Source organism: Pinus tabuliformis, chromosome 7, assembly GCF_031772625.1.
Source record: "Pinus tabuliformis cultivar Carrire ecotype Pingquan chromosome 7, CPIR1, whole genome shotgun sequence".
In the NCBI taxonomy this organism is placed as follows: Eukaryota; Viridiplantae; Streptophyta; class Pinopsida; order Pinales; family Pinaceae; genus Pinus; species Pinus tabuliformis.
The window spans coordinates 1,043,315,608-1,043,336,740 of record NC_142293.1 but is presented as its reverse complement, the minus strand read 5'-3'; the positions used below and the strand labels follow the sequence as shown (position 1 = coordinate 1,043,336,740).

The following is a 21,133-nucleotide window of genomic DNA, read 5'->3' as shown; positions in this document are numbered from 1 at the left end:
CACTTCTCAAGTGCACTTTGAATTATATTTGTTAACTCATGACTATTGAGGCTTTGGGAACCCCTCTTCCCTTTCTAAATTGATCTCTCCAACGTTGTTTTGAAGATAGTTCAATTTTCTTGTGTTAGAATTTTTTTTCCCTTTAATATTGATTGTGTTAGATAGTTTAATTTTTTTCCTCCTACACTAACTTTCTTCTAACCAAGATAACATTGAGTTTTCCTCTTACCCTAACTTTCTTCTTCTAATCAAGATAACTTTATACAGTTTTATTTATATATATAAATAGATAAGACTAACAATAAAAATATTTATTGTTATACTAAAATGCTATATATTGATCACTGTTCTGTTGTCGCCCCCTTCGCTCTCAATGACTATATAAACGAAATAATGCATTACAGCAAAATTCATTTGGCTATATATTAATCACTGTTCTGTTGTCGCCCCTTCGCTCTCAATGACTATATAAACGAAATAAACGAAATAATGCATTGCAGCAAATTCATTTGAACACAACGAATTGGTTTTACGCACAGAAAAAGAAGAATGGGAGTAGAGAAGGAGATTTTGAGGCCTGGCAATGGCCCCAAGCCGCGTCCTGGCCAGAGCGTGACGGTTCATTGCACAGGCTACGGTACCCTCTCATATCTTATTATTCCTTTCCGCAGCTTTTTCCTTCTTCATCTCCGATCTACTCTCCTTTCCCATGCAAATGAGCTTAGAAAGGAAAGTAGGACTGTACTATTTTATGAAGGTTTGACGTACCCAGCGTTGAAGCGCAGTCACTTTTTTATCTAGGCTATGGAATACCCACATATCGACCTCAATGTGTGAACGTAGGATCTTGTAGCAGGGTTTAAAGCATTTATGAATACTGTTCAACACTATCTCAGAAAAACAAATATAGCAACAGAGAGATTATTAAGGGTTGAGAATGCATCCACAAATAGAAACCCTAGAATACTAATATGTAACTTTGCATTTGATTCATCTTTATATTGTGTGTGTATGTTTGTGTGTAAACGCTCTGGGGGTGTTATCACTTTTCTGTCGAACTGGATACTGGTTTAGCCTCTCTCTATTAATCATCTTTGGCCGTCTCCTAGTCTTTTTTTTGGTCCCCCTTATTACTTCATTATCGTGTTTCAGCATTTCTTCAATAGTTCTTCAAATTTTGGGTAATATCTACCTGAGTGCCCACACAGAAAGCATATCTTCCACTTAAAAAAAGATGTTCTTCTGATCACTTCCTTGCTTCCAATTATGCCCAGTAAGATCTAGGCTTTCTGTTTCAAGGAGCCCATTCTCCTCCATATATAAGCAACAGAAGGTGCGGCACGTTGTACAAGTTTCCTAGCTTCTTTCCTTGGTGGTTTTTGATGTGAAAAACAGTTCCCCAAAAAATTTCCAGTTGGCTCCGATACATGTACATTCAAAAATTCCACGGTCAACCCATGGACCCATATGTAGATCAGGACTGTTTTTAGGCATATCTCCCATGAGATCAAATCAGAGGTCCACAAATTTCCTTTTAGAGATAACATGGTTGTATCTGTTTTTCCAAAAGGCAATGGCAAAGTAATCCCTTGCTATGATGATTAACCCAAAAGACAACCGTAGCTTCTTATTATTAGGACCTAGCTTGAAATTGTCTCATTATTTGCTAGATTCTGATGGATCCACAAACCAACTCTTTATAGTGCAAGTCCCATTTTTTTGTTTTTGTTTTTATACCTAGGAGTCCTATGTTAAAATTTTTGCTACAAAATTATAGAAATCATCAATTTTGAATGGGTTGTGATTGGGGTCTCGTGATTTTTTGTAGGTCTTCTAGCTGACAATTACTTCTAATGATGTTAACTTTAAATTCTTTCATATTCACATTAATCTTTAAGAAATTATACAGAAGATCTTCAACAATAGACAGTAGGATCATAAACAAGGTCAAATTGATCAACAAAGTAGACTTGGTCAAACCTGGTCCAACTCCCTCCTAGTCAGGTCAAACATTTTCCCAAGAGAATCGGTCTGGTCTGCTCTACTAGGGCTGAATTTCGGCCTTCTTCTACACCCAAAAGTCTAGGTCTTGTAGTTTTGTTATACCTCAGAAGCTCTCGATCCTTTTTGTCACACGTGCAAGGTCACAGAAGGAGATCAGATCCACACATGCAAGGACTAATGAAGAAAGACAGAGCTCGGTCTTCTTCTGGTCAACTTCGTCCTTTCTTATCTTTGTCTCCTTCGCTTGATGAGTAGAAAGATACTTGCTTGAATGATGATCCAAATTGCGTAAGAGGAGAAAGTCATGTAGCATATATATAATGATTTTGGAGGCCGAATAGGTGCCTTTCTGACTGGGGCTGACTTGGTTTGATTGGACCCAAAAATTAAATTTTCAAAATTCGATTTTTCTCTTTTGAAAAGGAGATGAAAAACATGCCTTAAAATTTCTCTTTTGACAATAACATGAAGAACATGCTTTTTATTTATCATTACAAATACTTCAAGGGCTAGAATATTAATTATGAAGGTCGACCATAGCTACAAAAATTCAGCACTCCCTCTTTGATAGGGAGGTATTCTTAATGACTATCTAGATTTTCTCATGTTGACAAATTTCTCCAAGAAAAGGTTATAACAATCTTTCATCAACATCAACATCAACATCATTCAATCACCATAATCCTTGTCAACAACTTAGTCACATGGTAAATCAATAGCATCAGCAAGTTACCATAATTTCGGTAGGTACCTTTGACCTATGTTGTATCCTCATCATAATCCTAGTTGCTACTTCTAACACATGGTGTATCATTAGCGTCAACTAGACACCGTGATTCAGGTCGATGCCATTGACCCATGGTATACTAACTAGTCTTGTTTCACCATCATCCTATCAATCTCTTTGTCTTTTGGTGAAGCCTTAGGGACATGCTCAATCCATTTGAGTACTCTTGTCCCAAATACAAAAGCCTCACTCTAGGCCATGATGCTAAATGGGCTCACTCAACCTATCTGGATAGTACACTGAGCTTGATTTTGAAAGGCACCCACTCAACTGAGTGATCTTGGACCTTTAGGACCATTCTTCCTAATTTCGGTCAACACACGTGACATAAGAAGAATGATTGTCCTATGCTGGACCATTCTCCCTATTTTGGTCATACTTGACATAGGGAGAATGTCAGTGCTAGATGCTATCACTTTGGACCATCTTCCCCAATCTTGATCAATCTGACCAAGGGAGAATGGCTGTCCTGGACACTGCAATTTCATCACTCCCTCTTGCTGAGAGAGACATGCTCAATCACTCCAAACTTGTCCTCGAAGTATTCAAACTTCATTCTAGAACAAAGGCTTTGTCAACAATCTGCTTGACTAAAGAATATTACTGAAGCCATACTACTTCCTTTTATACCATGTCTCAGTACTAGATCTCATTGTGCTTCGACCTATCATCATGGTCGTCACCTGCACTTGATGAAGACAGTCCTGCTAGGAGCTTCTGAAGCCATACTGCTTCACAACTTGACAATCCAAGTTGCAATATAGTCGACTTCTGCAATACCGAATGTAATAGATGTCTGCTTCTTGCTCATCTAAGAAATAATCATGGAGCCAAAACTAAATCAATATCCTGATGAACTTTTCTTGTCTTTTGCACTTCCTGCCCGATTTGAATTTCTGAATCCCTGTAGCTGTACTTCATTGTATGAGGCATATCTCAAACCATAACTGATTATGCCATGACAAACTGTACCATGCTAATACCTCACATGTTGAGCCACATGCCTTGGCTCAACCATAAACTTCCTTCACTGGATCCATCATCATGGCTACTTCTGGTTACCCTTACTAGGTGCTTTTTCTGAAACAAATTATGTTGCGACAATTGTGGCTGGCCTCTTAACTTGACAGTCCATTATTTCAAATGCAAAGGTCAACTCCCTCTGAAGCTAAAACAAGGCTTCTTGACTGCTCTCTTTGTTTCGGAAGCAAATATTTCTGCCACAATTGCTCCATTTGACACATGAGTCCTTCTGCTTTCGTCAGAAACAAATCACATAATAATAAGATCAACCAAGACTCATAAGATATTTATCAATCCAAGAATACCAAGTCCAACGTGTCTGCTTGTGATTGTACAAAGCCTTCTTCAATCACGAGAATTCTTTTCATGTACCTCAAAGCCCTGAGTTAGTTCTATGTACACTTCTTCTTACTCAATAACTCCATTGAAAAAAACGATCTCTCCATCCACCTGATGCAATTTTCAAAGTGATGATAATAGTTCTAACATAAGTGTATTTGACAATTGGAGCAAACGTCTTGTCATGATCCTCTCCCTCTTTCTGGGAGAACCTTTTATTCTCATTTCTTGCTTTGTAATTGCCTATGCATCCATCTGCTGCATGCTAGATCTTGTAGATCCATTTGGAAGTCACCATTGACTTCCTTTTGGCATAGTCAAGGTATACTTCTGATCTGTCTGCTCCCTATGAGCTCGAACCTTGTCTAGTACAATATCTCTCAACATAAATTATTGATTTTGGGAGAGTCCTCTTGTCACAAGCTTTGCTTTGTTCTTCCACTACTTCCATCTACTGCCAGAGCCTTGGCAACCTTCACTATGTACCTGCAATCCTCACTAGGAGGTCATGGAAGAACAATTACAACCCAACAAAAGAAATAAAGACAAGAGGCTAACTAATAGAAAGATAACAACAATAATAATCAAGGAAGAGCTAAGTCACTTGATACGTGGATTCAAGTATCGGATACGCACATGTTGACCCCCCTGGAATAGGACACGTTCGGATACGTTATATATATATATATTAAAAATTAGATATTTCTTACACAAATTCTCATTAATGATACAAATTCATTGATTTCAAACATAGATCTTCATCTAGATGTAAGATTTACAAATTAACATGATGCATACAAATACAATTGTGACATAAATGATAAATGATAATACATTTTCAATTCATCAATGATCCAATAGGAGAAAGACAAGATAACAAGATAAAGATACTGTAGTTTTCTCATTAAGTCATCAAAATCAAAATGTGTTACATGGGTAGTGCAATGCTAATGGCAAATAGAAATAGTAAATACAAAACAACTACAGTCTACAAGTATACAAGCCTCAAGGTAATAGGTAGCTCATGACTCATGAGTCATCAATCCTCATAGTCATCATCAAAATCAACATCGTTGTCCTGATCATCATGGTCACCACTGCTCTCCTCTGCTGCATCCTCCTCCTCTGTATCCAAAGTCATCTCTGCATTTGCTGGTGTGGAGGATGACCCCTCTAAAGTATCACCATCATCAAATCTGACAGGGTCTAGCACTGGATCATTAAGATCCAAGTTGGCCAATGCTAACTCAACACTACTATCCAGACCCATATGATCAGGAAAGACATCCCACATCTTTGTCTTTCCCTTCAACCACTCATCCCTCTGCCTGTAAATAAGATGAAGGTTGGTGTGCACATACACCATTGTCTCTGCCCTGGACTGTGTTGAAGGAAATGTAACTAGGCTAGGTCTTCATAAATGTAATTTTGATATTTGTACTTATTCAAGAAAAGAGAAATTATTTTTGTATCATTTGTCAATGAGTTTCATGCTCATTGAAAATAGGTCAAGCACATTTTGAAGTGCTTCTAGAGAGTCAAAGTCAAAATGTAATCATGATAAGACCCTTTGAGGGCATGTTACATCATGTATGTCATCATACAAGGTCATGGGAACACCTCTGAGCATAGTCAAATCCTCCCCTAGCATCAACGAAGCCTACAAGCAACAAAACTAATGAATAAAATTGAATTATAGAGCAAACTGTCAAGTCGGCTTTAAGGACAGTCAAGTTGGCCTAAAGAGGAGGGACAAACCTCTATTTATAGAGGCTGTCCACTCCTCATTCAACGTGGAACTCAAGCTCTGAAATCCGCAAGAAAAGAGGAGATAAGAAGGTTGAAGCAAGCCGAGATAAAAGGTCTACTAAGGCAGCAAAGAGAAGAGGAAGAACAATGAAGATTGAAGGGTTGTTTCTAGGGTATGTATAGCCACACGTATGAAGGAATGAGGGACAGTCTGCAGCTACATTAGCAGTAAATTATAGTGGTATATTCCTTACTATTTTGGGTGCAAACTAGGCCTACAAGGCCTCTCTCTCCAGCAAAGAAGGAAGGAAAAGACAACGAGGTCAAGAGGACTATTTCTAGGGTTTCTGTCCACACGTGCGAGGATTTCAGAAGTAAACTTATGTAGATTTGACAACAGTTGAGGGCAGCACACTTAAAGGTCTCATTTGGATGTGCATCTAGGTCTACGAGGTATCCAAAGAAAGGAGAAGAAGGTTCTGTCTATAATGAAGCCCTAATGTTCTAGGGTTTCCTAACTTAGACAAGCAACAAAAAAAGGACGAAGTGCGAAGGAGAAAAAGTGTCGGAAGACAAAGGATCATGTGCTGGAAATTATAGTGCAAAAAGAGGAAGGATTTGAGTTATGTTTGGAGGATATCCTAGTCAAGGGTCTAGGGTTTGACAGTTGTTCAAATATGAAGCTTCAATAAGAGATAACTTACAAAGGGTTTTCCTCTCAAGAGTGGAGAGGTTTTGTCCTTGGCAGAGAGCCAAACTTTGTGTTCTTGTTATTTTGTTTTGGTAGCAGTTTGATGAAGTACACACATATGCACTAAGAAGAAGAAGAAAAAGAAGAAGAAGAAGAAGAAGAAGAAGCTAACAAGAAAAGTAAAAAGACTCCACAAATTGTTATATAGTAACGAAGAATCATCACAACACTACTTTGCCCTAGATTCTTCAACATGGTATCAGAGGGTAGGTGACACATCAAGGAAAGGGCACAAAGTTGAAGCATCAAGCCTAGAAGTCTCAATCACTTCAAGGACAAGAAGGGTCTACAATCCATCAATCATCAAAGGAGGTCTACAAAGCTAGAAGAAGAGCCTTACATAAAGGCACCTACAAAGAAGAGCAAATTGAAGCAGGACCTACACCAAGCTACAAGTCATCATCAAGCTAGTCCACTTGAAGAAGGCAACTTGAAGAGCATCAAGATCCAGGGAAGACAAGCCATCAAGCCTTCAAGGAGGAAGCCAATCCATTACATCTCAAAACATCAATGTCTTTTTTCAAGGAAAGCAATAAATTAGTAGGTACCAATAACTTTCTTGCATGGAAGAAGAGGATTGATCTACTACTCAAGGAGAATGAACTCCTAGAGCATGTCAAAGGAAATATCACTATCCCTGCTAAGGAACAGAATCAAGCCTTAACCAAGTACAATAAGGACGAGTCAAGAGCTCAAAGGATTCTGATAGAATTAATCAAAGACTCCCTCATTCCCTATGTCTCCAAATTTGAGACATTGAAAGAAATTTATGATAAGCTAGTAGAGCTATTCTCGATATCCACAACCGAAGAAGTAATATCTTTGAGGAATGAATTGTGCAAGATGAAGATAACAAAGGAAGGAATAGCTCTCTACTTCATGAAAATCTCTGAAATGAGAGATCAACTTCAAGAGCTTGGGGAAGTCATGTCTAACAGAGAGATGACAATCGTTGTACTCAATGCTCTACCTGAGGAGTGGGGAAACTTCACATCTAGCATATATACCAAGAAGGAAGCAACCACTCTTTGTGAAATGTGGTCTCTATGCAGAACAGAGCAAACCAGACTTAAGGCAAAGAAGATGTGGGATCAAAGGAGCAAGCATTTGCTACCATGGCCAAAAGAAAGGGTAAATTTGGCAAGTTTGGTCCATGAAGAACAAACAACAAAGACATGTCCAAGATCCAATGTTTTGGATGCCAAGAGTATGGACACTACAAAAGGGATTTCCCTAAGCTTAAGAAGGACAACAACAAAAGAAAGAGGGAAGAAGCTCACATAACTCAAGAGATGAAAGAAGAAGGAAAGAAGCAAAAGAAGGAAGATCCTCCAGATCTCTACTATGACTAGGTCAAACTCTTTACTTCTAGACTTCTTTCAAAGTTTTGAGTAGCATAGGAGCATGTAGGAATAAGATTAATATTGCATGGCTAGAAACATCCTCTAGAATCTAGCAGCATGATATACATAGACTCATAGAGTTATAGATACTCATGTAGATGTAGCATTTATGATAAGAACAAAAAATGCATAAATATCTTCTAGAATATAGGAGCATGGCAGATATAGCTCAAGATATCATGTAGAAGAAGCATACCTAGTATAAGAGCTCATACATGACAAAAGAAAATTGATCATGATAAGAATCTTAGAAGACCTACATCATCAAAAGAAAGGAAACATTTGCAAGGCACATGGATCAAAGCACATGTCTCATTGGGAATCCCATTCATGGGTTTCAAGAAAAGAATGATATGTAGGCAAGCTAAGATGAAGCAAGAAGGGCCACACCAAAGGATGATCAAAGGAGAATCAAGATGAGGTATGTATGCATCAAAGTTTAAGTCGTGTTATCATTTGTATGTTATTAAGTCATGGGTATAGTTCTATAACATGATCAAGCATGAAAGAATCTCTTTCACCAAGAACATGCTCGAAGGCATGTACCACAATGCAATGAAGGTCAACAAAAGAATATGCTGACATAAGGAGCATAAGATTGCTGACTAAGAAGCAAGAAGAAACGCTGACAAGTCCAGAAAGCAAGCAATGAAGGAATGCTCTTGCAAGAAGCATTAGTCGATTGACCTATCTACCTGAGAAGACGCAAATGAAGAAAGAGATCAAGCATGTGAAGAACACCATGATCATCAAGAATCACGATCTGACAAAATGCCTTGAAAGATATCTCCCGAAAGAAGGCAGGACAACTCTGATAAAGGAAGAAAGGACCCTTGACACCTATGAAGGCCTTGGAGATATAAAGGTGCAAATAACTGATTCTACTCTACAGAGATGTCGCGATGAAGAAGCCACCCAACAAAAGAAAAGGTAATGTTGAAGCAATATCAGGATAAAGTCATGAGGGGCTACTAGGTCAAAACATGTAATCAAGAAAGTACAATAAAGCATCCATGAGAAGAGTATTCTGAAGCATGGACAAGATGACAAAGGAGTAGCCAAGGTGACAAGAAAAACCTGATAGTCACTTTCCACGAAGCAATGACATGACAAACCAAGAAGGAAAGTGATCGATGGATGGTACCCTACCTAGAAGAAGTTCGAACAAAGACTTCATGACATCAAGAAAGGAAGGAGATCAAGCAGCTGAAGGACTCACGAAGAAGAAATTGCTGATGAAGAAGAGAGTCCCCAGTTAAGAGGGAGCTTTGACAAGTCCCTGATCAAGAGGAGTTTTGTATCACCCCTGATTACAAAGGAGTGACATTTGTGTTTTTGATTTCATGGGTCATGCACTAGACCAGCACTAACAGCCGTAAGTCTAGATGAAGGCCATGAATGGAAATGTAGACACAAGATAGATGCTACATTCTTGTCTTCACTTGGGAAGAAAGAATGGGAGATCTGGCAAACGTTACTCTTTGAGGATGTGTAAGGCATCCAAGACAAGAGTAGGCAAGAGGACCGATATTCTTTGAGGGTTGGGAACCCAAGATAAGAATAGTCGTAGAAGGTCATACTTGGAGAACACCTGGGTGGGTATGTACCTTGAGGGACAATGATGAAGGTGTCTACAAATCATTGGTCTTGCCAGCATTGTAGCTCATGGTCCCTTAAAGAGATGGAGCTGTTAATCAAGGCCTTGCACTATGACAATGCTGATGGATATGATGCTATAACATATGGATTGCAAATCCGGTTTCTCTTAGGTGAATTGTTCAAGATTGAAAATTGCCAAACACATTGTAATGTTGTATGAATACCTCCCAAGTTAAGAGGGAGTGTTGAAGGAAATGTGACTAGGCTAGGTCTTCATAAATGTAATTTTGATATTTGTACTTATTCAAGAAAAGAGAAATTATTTTTGTATTATTTGTCAATGAGTTTCTTGCTCATTGAAAATAGGTCAAGCACATTTTGAAGTGCTTTTAGAGAGTCAAAGTCAAAATGTAATTATGATAAGATCCTTTGAGGGCATGTTACATCATGTATGTCATCATACAAGGTCATGGGAACACCTCCAAGCATAGTCAAATGCTCTCCTAGCATCAACGAAGTCTACAAGCAGTAAAACTAATGAATAAATTTGAATTATAGAGCAAACTGTCAAGTTGGCCTTAAGGACAATCAAGTTGGCCTAAAGAGGAGGGACATACTCTATTTATAGAGGTTGTCCACTCATTCAACGTGGAACTCAAGCTCTGAAATCTGCAAGAAAAGAGGAGATAAGAAGGTTGAAGCAAGCCGAGTTAAAAGGTCTACTAAGGCGGCGAAGAGAAGAGGAAGAACAACGAAGATTGAAGGGTTGTTTCTAGGGTATGTATAGCAACACGTGCGAAGGAATGAGGGACAGTCCGCAACTACATCAATAGTAAATTACAATGGTATATTCCTTACTGTTTTGGGTGCAAACTAGGCCTACAAGGCCTCTCTCTCCAGCAGAGAAGGAAGGAAAAGACAACGAGGTCAAGAGGACTATTTCTAGGGTTTCTGTCCACACATGCGAGGATTTTAGAAGTCAACAATGCAGATTTGACAACAATTGAGGGCAACACACTTAAAGGTATCATTTGGATGCGCATCTTGGTCTACGAGGTATCCAAAGAAAGAAGAAGAAGGTTCTCTCTATAATGAAGTGAAGAAGCCCTAATGTTCTAGGGTTTCCTAACTTAGACAAGCAACAGAAGAAGGACAAAGTGCTAAGGAGCGAAAGTGCCGAAAGACAGAGGATCATGTGCCAGAAATTATAGTGCAGAAAGAGTAAGGATTTGACTTATGCTTGGAAGATATCCTAGTCAAGGGTCTAGGGTTTGACAATTGTTCAAATAAGAAGCTTCAATAAGAGAAAACTTACAAAGGGTTTTCCTTTCAGGAGTGGAGAGGTTTTGTCCCTGGCAGAGAGCCAAACTTTGTGTTCTTGTTATTTTGTTTTGGTAGCAGTTTGATGAAGTACACACATATGCACTAATAAGTAGAAGAAGAAGCATAAACTAACAAGAAAAGTAAAAAGACTCCAAAAATTGTTATCAAGTAACAAAGAATCATCACAAAACTACTTTACCCTAGATTCTTCAGCAGACTGCTCAAGCCTGCTCTTCTTGACACTATACAAATTCCCATATGTGGTCCAATTCCTCTCGCAACAAGAGGATGAAGTCACCTGAGAGAGGAGCCTCATGGCTAACTACTGTAGAGGAGGGCTTTTTGCCCCTTGATTTTCCCACCAAGAATAGGGCTTCGTAGCCCCCTTATCTCTAATAAGATCATACCCTGCAAATTGATCAATGCCAGTGGAAAACTTTGCAAAGGCATCCTCCACTTCATCAAGGGATGCTCTATCTTGAAAAACCCGCTTGAATGCATCTTTCCTCCCCTGTGAGATTTCACCATCCATGTGAGGAGGGAATCTGCAGGAACGTCCACCATTCAGCCACTCATGGCTATAGTATTTTGGGTTCAATGAGTGAGCCAAACAATGTAAAAGTGTGCAATTCTTGTCCCATCTGCTGACAAGAATGTCCTGTATAGTGGTGAAGAAGGCCTCTAGTGATGTCTCATACTCGGGGCACTCACTTTGTAGAATGATGCTCCTCACAGACTCAATCATGGAATTCCATCCCTCATAAACCTCTCCTAGGATGGGTTGGTCTGTATCTGCAAATCGAAGCAAAGAAATGATAGGGTCCATGATCTGAATAAGTAGATCTACCCTCTCCCACCAAGCATCATCTAGCACTGTGTCCTTCACTCTTTTAGAGGCTACTTGTTCTATCTTTCTCCAAAAAGACCAAAACTTTGAAATAACCATGGCCCCAAGAGCGGTCTTGACCTCCGTCAACCTCTTCAACATGATGAATGAAGAGGCAAATTGTGTATCTGCAATCTTCAACAATGATAGATTGTTGTACTCCTTGTAAATAGTGAGGGCATTTGTATGATTTTGTACAAAGTTACGGATATTCTGTGCATCCTCAATAATGTTACCAATCCAAAGCACATCATAAGTAATGGATTTCAGTGCTAAGTTCAATGAATGGACAATGCAAGGTGTCCAAAACACTTGTGGATATTTAGCTTCCACAATCATGCCATTAGCCTTGCAAACAGGTGCATTATCTGTAATGATTTGCACACAAGAATCAACACCTACATCTTTAATAACTTTAATAAACAACTCATCCATATATTGTGCATCCTTGTATTGTCCAAGTGCATCCACTACTTACAAGAAAATTGGACCATTCAAGGAAGACACCATGAAGTTGATGTGTGGGTGCCGTGCTGGATTTGTCCATCCATTAGAAACAATGCTAACCTAGATGTTGGCCATGATGCTTTAATAGGCTCAAGCATTCTTTCCACCTCTTTTTTTGCCTTCGTCAACAATGTGGTTCTAAGCTTCTCAGACCCAGGAGGCACATACCCCGATGGAGCCCCCTGAGTTAGAGCTCGACACATCTCAATAAATAGAGGTGAGCGTGTAACATTAAAGGATATGAAGTTTTGATAGAAAAAAAGGCAATGGTGGGATCAAGCTCTTCCCGTTTCTCCTTTTGAAAAATCTTGTCCACTAGACCAAGTGAAATTGCCTTTCTTTTTGCTGCTTGTCCCCCACCAGAACTCTCAAATGGGAATGTGTTGTTGCTTTTCTTCAACAATGGAATGGGGTCATCATTCTTGGTTTTTTAATTATTTTGCAGCCACATTTGCCATACCAACATTGGACTCTCTTTCCATTTCTTTCCTCTTTGGTAAAGGCACCTTTGTACAGGCTCCAATTCCACAACTTGGTAAAGTCAACAAATGACTTTTCACACTGAAGTATGTGCTTCTGAAAGTATTGTGGCAATAGTTGCATTTCCAACTCACATTGCCTCCTCCCTTCACCTTGTTGGGTGGCCCTTGCTCTCTTGTGACATATTTCCACAAGGGATATTTCTCAATGTTACATTGAGAAGGAAGTCTTCCCTCAACATTACTTGCAATAGAGGGAATACTTGTAGTAGACTCTGATGAAATTGGGAGAGGAGGGGCATCTCCAATGGGGACATTCTTCCCCTTCCTTTGCCCCTTCCTTGTTGCCCTTGATTGAGCCATGAATGTTGTAAAAAAATAAAACAAAAATGCACAAATTTGTAAAAGAAATGCATATGCAAACTGTTGTAATAAAAATGCAAAAAAAATAGAGAGCAAATGCACTTACCTGTTGCTTGAATCTCCTTGAAAACGCTCCCACACTCTTTGCTCCTTGCTCCAAAACACCCACAACAAACCCACAACAAAATAGACAAGTGAAAGTGAAAAGAAAAGGCAACAAACTCACCTTTTAACACCGCGCGGGTTGCCTTTTTTCGGACCCGTGTCCGAAGATTGGGACACGTAGTGTCCAGATCAGGACACGACCTGGATTTGATCGTGTCCCAATCAGACACGAAGTGTCCCGATTTTCGGACATGAATCGGGTCGAATCATGTCCGATTCGACGGATTTGTGATTCGTGGGCCCTGGGGGACGAATGTAGTTTCATAGAGGAAGAGAGATATAAAGTACTTATCTTTTGAGGATTATAGTAAATGTCAACTCCCTCTTGATCTTAGCCTTCTTGTATCTATCTTGCAACTTTATCATCCTCTTCCTCATCATTAGCATGATGTCATTCCTGCCTTGCATGAGTTAGGGCTTCTTCTTTAAGCAAAAACATTGATCTAGGTTAAGATCTAGGGTTTTATCTACAAACCCTAGGGTTGTTATATCCAAGATCCTAGTTTTACAATACTCATTTTATACCCTTTGCAAGTCCAACTTACTTTGTCATGTACAAATTCTCCTTTCCATATCCAAATGTCCAACAATCATAAAGCCCCAATGCGTTAGCAAACAATCAAGAATATTCCATTCAAGATCAGGGATCTTATAATGAGATGTCTTCATCAAGAGAGAAATATGATATACCCATAGTATATTTGGTTACTGCTTTAGCATTATTAGCAATTCTAGTAACCATGTATTTTCGGCTAAATATTGATTTCGACACCTTCAATTCAAGTAGCGTATCCTTCGACATAAGAATACCTCCAGATTTGTAAATGAGTTATTTTTCTCAAGAAATCTTTGGTATTCAAACTTGAAGAGGAACTCAACCTCTTTTTCATGTAAGATTGTCATATCCATGGTGTGCTTTCTTCAAATAGATTCCTGGATTGATAGGTCACATTCTTTAGTACTCACATACTCTATCAACAATCAACTTATGTAATGCAAGATTCATGACAACAAATGTCATCGATACTTCAAGATCCCTTTAAAGCATACTGCTTTTGAACACATTTGAGATACAAGGCAATATCTCCAAATAAAAGCACAAATTTGTTATATCACACTTCACACATTCAAATCAAATATTTCCCTTATGTGGCTTTGTCTTGCTTACAACCACAATCTGAATTGTGATATTGTCATTGTTTCTAGCGATATTAAGAAGATTTTTCTTATATATGCATGAGCATGATTGAAGATCATTTGTAAAACTCATTAATGAACTTTTAACTGTCCTTGATGGTTTCTTCAAGTATCTCTTTATCATAACAGATCAAACCTTTACCAATCTTATGATCTTACTAAGTAGTAGATCATAGTCTTATTTAGTCTTTCATAAAACAATCTTGATACATATTTTTCAACCAAGCACATAAATGATCATTTCCTCTAGTTGCGGTCTATAAGAGCTTTCATCCAAATGAAATCATTGTAGGTAAATTTAGTGATGATACATACCTTTCATTCCAAGCATTAAATTGCAAACTTATAGCTTAGTTGGTCTCTTTATATGCTTGTACTTCCAGACTTCATATTTGCCTTTGAACATCTCATCACTCATGCACAAGAGATGATTTTGCTGGCTTATCTTCAGACAAAGATATTTTCAAACTTCGTTTGGCTTCTTCCTCCATGGTGACACTAGCTCGATTCCTTAAGAAATTAAGGGACTTGACTTCTTCAATCTGAAGATGACTCAACCTTTCAGAATTTCATTGTAATAATTTGTTCTTCTTTAAAAGCTCTCACAAAGATTTCATCGAGGTATGATTCAACGACTTTGAATCAGAAATGCAATCCTTTTTGCTTCGTCTATATGAACTTGCTGGCTTTCGCATTTGAGGCTTCTTGGTATTTAATGTTGGAACATAAGCCATATTTAGGTTATGCTAGGACTGCGACCTAGTCTATAGTTCCTCGACCCTCTTGAAATAGGCCCTGAGGCCTTCATGGCTCACTAAGACAATCTCTGAGGCCTTCTTGTTAATTTTTAGGGCTAGATTGTTCTTTGCTGTAGATAATTGCATTTTTCAAACTTTTCAACATTTTCAACATTTTCATATAACATTCACCCCATAACATCATATCATCATTAGCAATTATGTAGAGAGAACAATAATATCAACAATGCAACAAAATAATAAAGAACAATAGAAGAAAAGCATACACAATAGAGACACCAAGATTTAGGCTAGAGACCAGGGCAAAACCCCATAAGGGGGAAAACCCAACCAAATTCTTCTTCTATTAGATATTAATCAAATGTTTAGCTGAGATACAAGGTATAACGAGTATGAGACACATCATCCAATACATTAGGCCTCCTAAGCCAAACCTGACAACAGACAAGGGAGGTAGATCTAAATAACATTCTTTGTCAAATGATAGTCATAGAGACAAGCCATTCATCACAGATACTCTATTATGCATCAGAGTGTCATCACTGCCATATCAGAGGTCACTGTCATGCCACTGTCATTATCATATCAAAGGTCACTGTCATTTGAGGTTGTTGCCAATTCAAGGAGACTGTCATATTAAGATTATTATCATGAATTAAGGTCACTACCATCCATTCATTGCTATATCAAAGTTACTACCATACATAAGGTTACTGCCATATTAAAGTTCACTACTATATATATATCATTGTCCCATTGTCATATATACTAGTCTCACTATCACATAGATCATTGTAATAAGTACTAACCATTGTTATAAAAAACACTTTGTATCACTATCATCAAAGTCACTGACCATACATCAAAAGATATGGAATGCGAGCCTTATGTGAATCTTAGAAATAAACATGTGAGCCATAGTAATCTTAGTGAGAGCCATTGTTATACACAGTAAGAGCAAGCCGTTATTATGTATAGAGTATGCGAGGCACAGAGCAAGCCATTGTAAGAGTTACCCATTGTAATGTATAAAGTACAAAGTGAGCCACAATAAGAGCGAGCCTCCGAGTTATATAAGCAAACCACAAGATAGGAACCTCAAAGAATGAATGCGATAGAGAATGATGAGCTACTGTGAACATATGCGGGTCATAAACAAGATATGCTAACCATTGTGAACCTGTGCGAACCATATTGTAAACATTTTCATGCCATAAACAAGATATGCGAACCACTATGAGTACTGAACGAGCCAGCAAGTCACAAAGATAAAGATGTAGGCCTGAGATATAAAAATGAGTCATAGAAACATCAACGTAAGCCTTGGTGAAATGCAAGCCTGTGAGATATAGCGAGACACTACTAGAGCGAGCCACAAATAATACAATTACGATCCTTTGAGATATAGCGAGCCACAAGTGAGTAAATACGAATGCATAAAGAAGTATGAGAGAACAAAACTCTTATTGCCATCGAGGTCTTGAATTAGAACTAATGAATCAGTGTGAGTCCAAGTGAACTACAAAAAGTTCCTTATATAAGCATTTGACGGGAGAGAGCACGCCACTATTAAAGAAGCTAACCAAAATTTTTTCCATGATAAATTATCATCTGCCACAATTCGTCTTGAGAATTTGCCTAGATAAACCGAATTGATGAATACCCATAGAATATGGCACGTCAAACCATGATGAGAAGAGTGTCAATCAAAGTAAATTCCTTTGGGGCAAGACGTTTGCTTCTTGGTGTTATTGGGATTTTCCTTGGGGTAGTGGGGTTCCTATGGGGAAATTTGTCCCGTAGCTACCCCAATTTTCAACACTTGATCTTCTGCAACCAAACTAAGGCATCTTCGGTCTTAGTTTTGTCAATTTGAGGACGTTCGGACTTCTGCAATTTGGTTTAAGGTTTATTTTAGCCTCTTCAAGACCTAAGGACTTTGATCCTTTAATAGATGGATTGAGGTGTGGAACTTAGGGCTTCGACCTCTTCCTATAGATATCAAAACTTTGCTTCGGTCCTCTTCTTATAGACACTAGGTATCTCCTGGTGTATCAACAACTCCTTCTAGATGTTAGTCAAGCTAATAAATACCTGTACAAAACAGACTTTCCAAGGACTTGGCTTCACTTTAATTGTTGTTCCTTCAACCTTATCTCTAATACCATGTTGATTTTTCATAGGTCTTCTAGTTTTTAATTACTTCTAATGATATTCACTTTAAATTCTTTCATATTCACATTAATCATTAAGAAATTGCATAGAAGATTTTCAACAATAAACAATAGAATCATAAGGAGACAACCAAACAAGAAACACAAGAGTTTAACTTGGGAAAGCCCACATGGGGGAAGCCCAACAACCTTTTCCTTAAAGAAATTGTTTAGTTCAACAAGAGACACACTTAATCTTCTAGTCAATCGCAAGGTTAAACTGACTAACAAAATAGACTTGGTCAAACTTATTCCAACTCCCTCCTAGTCAAGTCAAATATTTTTTGCCCAAGAAACTTGGTTTGGTCTCCTCTACTAGGGCCAAATTCCAACCTTCTTCTACGCCTAAAAGTCCCAATCCTGAACTCTGCTATGTTTTAGAAGCTCGATCCTTCCTATCACATGTTCGGGGTCACAAAAGGAGATCAGATCCACATGTGCGAGGGATAATGAAGAAAGAGAGAGCTCGATCTTCTTCTAGTCAACTTTGGCCTTCCTTATCTTTGTCTCCTTCGCGTGATGAATAGAAAGATACTTGCTTGAATGATGATCTGAATTGCCGAAGAGGAGGAAGTCATGTAGCATGTATAGTGGTTTTGGAGGTCTAATAGGTGCCTTTCTGACTAGGGCTGACTTGACTTGGAAGAGGGTCGACTTGGCTTGATTGGAGCCAAAAGTTCAATTTTCAAAATTCATATTTTATCTTTTGAAAAGGACATGAAGAACATGCCTTAAAGTTTCTCTTTTGACAATAACATGAAGAACATGCTTTATATTTATCATTAAAAATACATCAAGGGCCAAAATATTAATTATGAAGACCGACCATAGCTACAAAAGTTCAGCAGTCACCCCTATGGAGGCTTCTTGAAACATCTCACTAATGTCTAACAAGCATAACAAATCAAAACACTTATAAATGTATTGGAACAAATAAGCTTAAGTAGCACCCTTGATAGTTGTAACTCAATTTGTTGTTGCAAGTTATAGAAGTATTGTGAGGTGTGTCTCAACCATTCTTTAATCCATTATCGTTATCACTATTTTTATGTGTTTTTTAATGTTCACTCAGATTGAAACAACCTAGTAGTCTAATAGTTTAGTCCATGCTTTGTACTCTCTTATATTTTAGGATCTTCATTATGAACTTCCTAAGTTTATTTAGTATTTTCGTCATTGATCTTTGCTAGAACAAGTTGCTTTTTGTTATTGTCGATGTATAGTTCTAATTGTATTATTATTGGGTTTATGCATGGTTTTACACAGATATGGCACAAGATTCCATGATGTGTTTTGCATTGGTGGCAAGATAGTTATGGCTTCTCCCATGGCATCCCATTTATACATGTGGTAGAATGCAATGTTGGGCTTAAAGGTGGCAATGCTCTGATGCTTACATTAACAACACATAGGTGTATTAGCATTCAACAAAAAATGTTGGGGATCAAATATTTAAATTAATGATGTTGGGTTCCAAAGAGAATTCATTGCATAAAGTGTAATAAAGCATAGAATTAAGGTACATTCATGATTGATATGTGACCTAATTATGGATATAGAGAAGTGAATTGTTCTTAATTGTGAAAACGCAGCAAAAAAGTCTCAGTTTTGATTTTTTCCTTAATCAAATTGAGAAAATTCAAATTTCCACATTAGCAGACAACTTGGAGGAGTTAACTGAGATGACATAAAACTTGTTACTCAGTTAAGGATAGTCAATTCAAGTTAATGAGTTGAAGTTCAATTTACTTGAGTTGATTCCTAAAAAATAGGAGTCTAGCTCAGTTAATTCGAGTCAGGGACACGAAGTTCAGTTGTGTGCAGTGGTTTCCTAAATTTTAGGAGCCTAAGTTGAGTTAATTTCAGTTGTAGCAAATTAATTTTGTTAAATTGAGTTATGGTCAATTAAACTAGTTCTAATTGGTGGAGGAACTAGTGGAAGGTCAAGTTGTGGAAGTGGAACTTCAACCACACTCAGTGATCATCCAGATAACTAATCAATCAACCTAAATTAGCTCATGCATGTAGAGAATTCGAGTTACCCAGTTGAGATGGAGATTTCAAGGCAATGTACTATCAATTGTAGACTATTCCGAAGTGTACATGTGGTGCATGCAGTTAGAGGAAGGACCTAAAAGAATTGCGTAATCCAAATGAGAGAATTTCCTAATTAATAGGGGCCAATTTTCTAGAGGAACAACGCAAGGAATTAGGAGCTTGGAGGGCTTGAAAATTGGCTAAGTGTTGGCTAGAGTCAGTCAGTCAGGCAGGGGGATAAACTATACACTTGCATGGTGTGCTCAAGCTTGAGCAAGCATATGTATTTCTTCTCTATTCTCTGATTAATGCAATATAGATAATAATGGGTTTTGAGCAGTTGCTTTCCCCTAGATAAATCTCTATGCATGTGTGATGTTTCCTTTTGCATGTCTATGATTCTTGTTTTAGATGGTGAATTAACTTTTGCAGATCAGTAGAGTAGCTTCAAGTTTTGTGATTTAGTAAATTTCATGAGCAGTATTGAATTTACACATTAATTTCTACATGGTATCAGAGCTGGAATCACTATAGAGCAGAGATTTCGAAGTTGTCATTGCAGGAGATTCGAATTTGCAGATCAGGGTTGCAGGTTTTCTTCAAGACTAAGAAGATGGATTTCAATGGACTAAGGCTCAAGTATTCCCTTGAGGGAAGCTTGAATTATGTTGGATGGAAGGACGTTGAGGAATTCATTGATACTAATATTTCGAAACCAACAACATCTGATGCAAAGGATCTAGCAGAATAGAAGAAGTGTGTAGCCAAGGCGAGGAGGATCATATTGGAGGGAGTACGAGACCATATTGTCTCAAATCTCCATAGGAAAGAGACTCCGTATGCAATGTGGCAAGCACTAACAAATTTGTTCCAGAATAGTAGTGACCATAGGAAGTTGGTGCTCAAGGACAAACTTCGAAATATCAAGATGCAGAGGAACGAGACCATTCCACAGTACCTTAGCGAGTTCACGCAGTGTCGTGATGAACTTAGTCAAGTTGTTGTTACTGTAGCAGGGGATGATTTGGTGAGCCTAGCCCTTCTAGGCCTGCCCAAGAGCTGGCACAACTACCAAGATTCAGTGAATGGGAGGGAGAAACTACCAAATTGGGAGCACCTATGGTTTGACTTGGTGCAAGAGGAAATAAGGCGAAATACCAGAGATGGGACCTCATCCAAAGAAGAGAAATAGGACTTTGCATTAGTGAATAAAGGAAGTTAGGCCAAGGGGAAGAAGTCCCAAGGTGAGGCTAATTCCAGCCAAGAGGGCAAGAAGAAATACTTGTCCAAGATTAAGTGCTTTCACTATCATGAATTTAGGGACTATGCCAAAAAATGTCCACACAAGAAGGCAAGCAAGAAGGAGCTTGCAGTAGTAACAACAGGTGAAGCTTTGGCTTCATAGTTCGAGCTTGACTTTACTCTCATCGCTTGCATGGCAAGCATAGTGATGGGGAGCATGTGGTATTTGGAGTCTGGACAGTGGTGCCTCATTCCACATGACGTGGAATAGAGAATTTTTCAGTGTCTTGGAGGAGAAAGATCTCTAG

At 38.3% G+C, this 21,133-nt stretch overlaps 1 protein-coding gene across 1 annotated transcript in view; it reads left to right on the top strand.

Annotated features, from left to right (window-relative positions):
- The first annotated feature begins 408 nt into the window (after nucleotides 1-408).
- FKBP12 (FK506-binding protein 12) overlaps nucleotides 409-21,133 on the top strand; it is a 139,168-nt gene continuing 118,443 nt past the window's right edge. Inside the window, exon 1 of the mRNA XM_089459315.1 lies at nucleotides 409-637. Within this exon, the coding sequence (XP_089315441.1) occupies nucleotides 550-637 (88 nt within the window). The 5' untranslated portion in view covers nucleotides 409-549. The remainder of the gene's footprint in view (nucleotides 638-21,133) is intronic.